The sequence below is a fragment of the Eurosta solidaginis genome, chromosome 1, assembly GCF_040869045.1.
Source record: "Eurosta solidaginis isolate ZX-2024a chromosome 1, ASM4086904v1, whole genome shotgun sequence".
Taxonomy (NCBI): domain Eukaryota; kingdom Metazoa; phylum Arthropoda; class Insecta; order Diptera; family Tephritidae; genus Eurosta; species Eurosta solidaginis.
Window position 1 is genome coordinate 367,963,278 of NC_090319.1, and position 6,187 is coordinate 367,969,464.

The window sequence follows — 6,187 nt, forward strand, 5'->3', positions numbered from 1 at the left end:
TTTTGTGACTACTATTTTCATTTCTATTTGCAAAGGAAAGTTCAAAACTATAAATTAAATAAATTATAAAATATAAAAGTTGGTGAAAGTGCGTTTAATAAAACAAACTAATAAAGTGTATAATGTTTAATGTGTGCCAGCATATTTGATGTATGTCCAATTGACGTTCGGTTAGTAAGTGCCACCGTGGTGTGATGGTAGCGTGCTCCGCCTGGGCATACGGTGCCCTGGGTTCGCACCCCGGGCAAAGCAACATCAACATTTTAGAAATACGGTTTTTCAATTAGAAGAAAATTTTTGTAAGCGGGGTCGCCCCTCGGCAGTGTTTGGCCAGCGCTCCGAGTGTACTTCTGCCATGAAAAGCATTAACTGAAAACTCATTTGCCTTGCAGATATGCCGTTCGGGGTCGGCATAAAACATGTAGGTCCCGTCGGGCCAATTTGTAGGGAAAATCAAGAGGAGCACGACGCAAATTGGAAGAGAAGCTCGGCCTAAAATCTCTTTGGAGGTTATCGCGCCTTACATTTATATACAACTTTTTTTGTTCATTTGACTACTAAAACGGTCAATTACGAATCAACGATTTGTGCGCAGTTGATTCAACATCTAGTTGCGATGGATAAAAATTGACAGAAATTTCGGTTGAATTGACCCGTATTCCCGTTGATTTTGTCAGTCATTTTCTTTCAGTGTAGCCACAGTGCCATCTTCGGCTTGTGAGCTCATTTCTTACTGTGTTTGAGCATCGTCTCTAGGGCTCTTGTGGCATGATTACACCATCGACAATAGGACTGCTGGGTCGCTCATACTTATCTGGTAGCAATGTAAGGCTATAGAAGCTTTATCAGCTCTGTCGTCTTCTCTATGTTGGAAGCACATATCCGAAAAAAATGGATAACCTGTTATAGTTTGTAGGAATTTTTTTTTTATTGCTAAAACTTAACAAAATCAAAGCTTTATTTTAAAGTTATTTTACAAAATTAATCTAGGCGTCCAACACTACACCTCTGAATCCTCTTCTTCCTCATCCAAACGCTGTCTCTGATTTGCATGCGCATTCCGCGCTATTCGATTGCAACAATTCGGTAGGCATTCTTCTTCGCGACAAAAAGTAATTAATTGCAGCAACAATATCAAAAATACCAACAACAATATAACCATAGTAAGAACATCACGTGTCGTCCAATATGGATGAATGCCAGTGAGATCGGCGTCAACTGTTGCACCCTCAGCGTGCAACTGGTCAAAATCATCCATAGAACTGCTGCTGCCGGTAAAAGCGTAACGATGATGAGCGGCGACCTTATCAGCCAAATTCAAAGTAGCATCGAGAACATTAGCGCCATTGTTGTTGCTATAGCTATTTGAAGTGAAGCGTACAGGCAGTTGTATGTTTTTGTCTTGCAGAAAGGCAGACATCGTACGCATATAACGGTATTCCCAATAATTTTCGAACATGCCAAACTCTTTGAGGTAGGCATGCGCAGCAACAAATTGCTCATAATCAAAGAAATGCAAACCATTGCCTTCAATATAAAACTTTTCAAGATTAACGAGCGGCTCAAAAAGACGTTGATCCAAACGCAACAAATGATTGAAAGCCAAATCGAGATGTGTTAGCTTTTGTAAGAGTACAAAAGTTTCTGCAGACAAATTCTGCAATTGATTAGAGGCCAAGTTGAGATGCACTAAATTATGCAGCGGTAAGTAGAGCGGTGAATGCGAGGTGCGCAACGATTGCAATTGATTGCGTGATACATCCAAACGTTGCAGATTCAACATACCCACCAAATCTTCCAACGATTCCAAACGATTGCCATGTAAATCCAATTCACGTACACTTAGCTTATCACCAATATTCAAGCTCGTCAGCTGATTATTGCCAGCATGCACTTTAACAGCGCTCCCCGCAATAACAACACTACTCAACGTACTACCCGATAACAGTAGCGTATCAACCGATTGCAAGCTCAATTCATCCACATTACTATTGCTTATGTCGAGCAAATGTAGATGCGGCAAGTGTTCCAACGCGTTCGCCGCGAACTCAGTGAACTTATTATCACCCAAGAGTAAAGTTTGCAATTTTGTATTTTGTGCAAATGTTCGCTTAACGATAAGCTCAATATTATTGCTACTCAAATCTATATGCTCCAAGTTGATGAGATCATCAAACACCGACTTGGGTAACTCGCGTATATCGTTTTGTTGTAAATCGAGATAACGCAGCTTATCCAGTCCATCGAAAGCATTCTGGTGCACCATATGTATGGTGTTGCGTCCAAGCTGTAGCTCCTCCAATTCGTAAATGGTAATGAACGCCTTTTCGGGTACATCCGAAAATCGATTCTTTTGCAATATCAAACTCTTAAGAGGATGCCCTTTTGGATAATCATAAGCGGTCAGCCTATTGAGGCCGCAATTATGCATCAATAGCGAGCGTAAAGCGGGCGCTTGTGCGAGAAGAGCGCTTGGAAAGCGTGCCAATAACGAATCACGCACCACCAGCTCATACAGCTGCGGTGCTGTGGCATTTGCCACGATTAGCGGATCGTTAAGTCTGACGGTGATGTTGGTCAAAGTGCAAAAGAAAATTTGGGTGTTGTCACAGCTTTCGGTGAGGTTGAATTGGAGCGCGTCGGCATTTGGCGTGACGCGGCACTGCACTGCGATTAGCACATAGCATATGAACACAGTATATTTTAGTTTTTCCACACACATTTTCTTCAACTCCAAAGCGTTCTTTAATTTTTATTTAAAAAAAAATGACTTTAGTGCAAATTCTTTTATGCGAAAATTTCCGTTTTGACACTCAAGCAAAGATCACATTGAAATCAATTAATATGATCTAATTTTTTTTAAGATTTACTTTAGCCTTAATGCTGACTGATTTTTAATTGCCCGCTGAATTTGCATTTTAAGAATAAACTAAAGCGCTTTGTTTACTTTTAAGTCGTTATTACAGCTTTTTGCCCGCCTTATCAGTATCAGTGAGCTGCAATTATTCATCTTTTAAGGTTACTAGTTGACTAACCAAAAAATGAGTATTAGTGCGTACACAAACAAAGAATACCAAGCACTTATATCCACAAAAACACGTTTACATAGTCATGCTTCGTAAAATGAATAACCGCTCATAAGCCACGAAGCAGTTCAGTAGTCAATTGTCTTATTGAGCAAGAAAGTCAACTGTGTTATAGGAAAACACTAATTGGAATCAGTAAGACTAATAGTGCAATAAAATGAATATAGTCATATCAGTCTTCTGACGCTAGCAACACAAGGATGTACACGAAACTAAACTGAATACATCGCTAAAGAAAAACCGATAGTAAACGAAGTATACAGTGTATTACACACGAAACCAACATGCTACTGAGTTAAAGCGACTATGATTTCAGTTTATACTCAACAATGTCATATATGTATGGGACATATGTGTTGCGGGGCACTCATATGTATTTTCTATTTTATATGCTAGTCATTCATAGTATTTTTCTGTACTTGACTAAGTACACATTTAGACACAATTTTTTGGCTCATAACTAAGTGCACTAATTTTATTAGTACTCAAAGCAGATCTCTGATCAGTATCTCAGTGAGTGGTGAGAGGCTGTACTGATAACACGTGAGTACATACGTACTTATATATGTGTACTTAGGTATACGACTCGACTTTGTTGTCGCTTTCGTTATAAAGGTTCTCAGAAACTCATACATATGTATGGAAAAAGATGGAATCAAGCTCTAAAAGTAAATAACCAACTAAATGCTCCATTACTGATACTTAGCATAGACTTGACTTGACTTGGCGTAAACTTGGCAACTTAGCCACGATATACTCCACTTAGCGCATACAATCTGGCATCATAATCAATAAATGTCAATTTGTATGACAAAATGTCAAAATGAAATGGAAACTAACAAATGGCATCTTAAAATATAAACGTCACTTAGAATTTACATAGAAAAACAAAATTCAACAAGTTAAGTGTTGCTAAATTTTGAGTAATTAGTAACATGCAATGTTCGTTTAACAGAACTGTAAGTGACAGTTCTCAAGTCAAGTCAAGTCTATGCTAAGTATCAGTAATGGAGCCTTAAGGCTTGGAAAGCTCATGCTTACATTTCATACAAAGTACATATATATATATAGATAATATTGAGAACAAATTAGAGCTTTAAGCTCATTTCGTATACACATAATCAACCAATCGATACTATACTGCGAAAAGCAGGATGGCCATAATGTCAATATCATTGAGATTGTAACCATTTGAAATTACCTAAATTGTCTTTATGGCTATTCAAAGTGGTCATAAGTTCAATTGACGTTATGACCGTTGGATTTATGTCATCGCTACGCGCTAGAACCTTGAGGGTGTCACGCGCAACTTTATCATAATCATCATTAGATGGCACTTAAATTCCTAGTCGTTTTGGCCGTGTCGAGTCGCAAGATGGTTCGTGTCGAGTCTTCTTCAGAATTTGACATATCGTGGCCGCACACATTAAAGCCGCACTTATAAGTTTTTTCACTGTGAGCTTCATACTTATAATGTTGCCGAACAGTGCCATTTCTAAAGATTCCTTTCTTCAGTTAGATATTTTCCAAGGAACAAATGTTCTTTAAAGGGCTCCAAGAACCCGTAAGATATATATACTTACCACGTGCAAACGTCTAGCTAACCCTGGGATCTTCGGTTTATCTACTTCAAACTGGCTCGATATAGCTTGCCGAAGCCGCCAAGCGAACGTGTTGCCTTTCGTTGCTTGATGTTACTTGGAATAAAAATCGTCCCTTATTGAGAAGCTGATATATTTTCTACCTGTATAAGGTCTCTGCAGTAGCTCTCGTACTGGTACCAAGCAATGTTCTTTAAGTGTTTTTAACAGAGCCTCTGTAGCATTGAGACCAAAATGCAGTACCTGCAGTCATCAAGCAAACAGAGAGATAATGCAATTGTGCCTTGGCAACCACCGCCTTAGCCTTAACTTCGAGATAGTAAAATACTTCGTTTGTTTACTCTCAGCTTTGACATGCAGTGAAGAATTGCTTTTTCCAATGAATGCCAATTTGTACTAGGTAGGCAATTGAAAAGTTAAGTCCTCTCCCGGCAAACGAAACTTCATTTATCGTACCCGTCCTGTTATATAGTGCAGAGGCATGGACCATGACAACACCACTTGAAGCGGCTCTGAAAGTGTTCGAGAGAAAAATTCCTCGAAAATTTATGGACGACCTCTACACGCTGGCTACGGCGAGTATCGATGAAAATTTAATGCAGACTCAGGTGAATTAAAACATAGCAGCTACTATGGCGAGGCCATGTTACCCAAATGACAGATGATACTGTGTAGCAGGACCTGGTGAAAACGATTTTAATTCCCTTGGTGCGACCGAGTGGCGCCAATAAGCCCAGCGAAGGCGCAGCTAGCTTGCGTTGTAAGTAAGTAAGAAAGAGCAGATAAAAGACCCAAGTAGATTAATCTTTACCTATCAGTCTTGTCGTCAGCTTATCGAAGGCAAACATTCCCTAAGTCTCAGCTCGCTCTCCCTTCGATACACAGAGGCGTGCGGGGAAAGAAATGATCTTCGCAGCCCACGTGCTTGGTTTATCTCTTCATGCTGAAACATGCTACTTCAGATTATCAACCTGGAGATGTTATATGGTGGATGCGGCAATTTTCGACTGTTCCATTTCCTTGGACTCCCTCATTTTAAACTCGCTTACTTAGTAAGCTTTAGAGTTATAAAAAGTCTTTGCCCATGTCCGTCGCATTAGTATAAATGCCTAGTTGGAGTTTTGGTTATGACAAGCCGTTACTTACAAAACCCATAACACAAATGGCTCCAGTAAGGTAGTGCATAATCAGCTATTCATTCTTGTTCTGATATAAAAGAAAAGTAGCGTAGATATAAGCAGACTGAAATGTAAGCGTGAGTTCCTCTACCGGGCATATAGCGCCGACAAACAATTTAGTTTGACCACATATCTAAAAACTTTTTCGGTGCCCCAATTAAGCCCATTTTTTCTCTCAGGTCTTATTGTAAGCCGCAAGTTTCTCCACAACCTTGTGATTAAATAACTTCACACTTTAAGCAACATAGCACAACATTGCCAACAAACTTACGCACACTGGAGCAATGGAGTGCACTCGGAATAAAAATTCGATGGTGTTGGA

The 6,187-nt window shown here is 39.5% G+C and overlaps 1 protein-coding gene across 1 annotated transcript; it reads right to left on the reverse strand.

Annotated features, from left to right (window-relative positions):
• Positions 1 to 903: 903 nt before the first annotated feature.
• Positions 904 to 2,914, reverse strand: LOC137244962 (insulin-like growth factor-binding protein complex acid labile subunit). Its single transcript, XM_067774809.1, has one exon. The coding sequence runs from the start codon at positions 2,720 to 2,722 to the stop codon at positions 1,001 to 1,003; it is 1,722 nt and encodes a 573-aa protein (XP_067630910.1). The 5' UTR covers positions 2,723 to 2,914; the 3' UTR covers positions 904 to 1,000.
• Positions 2,915 to 6,187: the final 3,273 nt, after the last annotated feature.

Bases quoted from the DNA above. Each gene is read 5' to 3' on its own strand.
- LOC137244962 (XM_067774809.1), bottom strand. From the start codon at position 2,722: ATGTGTGTGGAAAAACTAAAATATACTGTGTTCATATGCTATGTGCTA.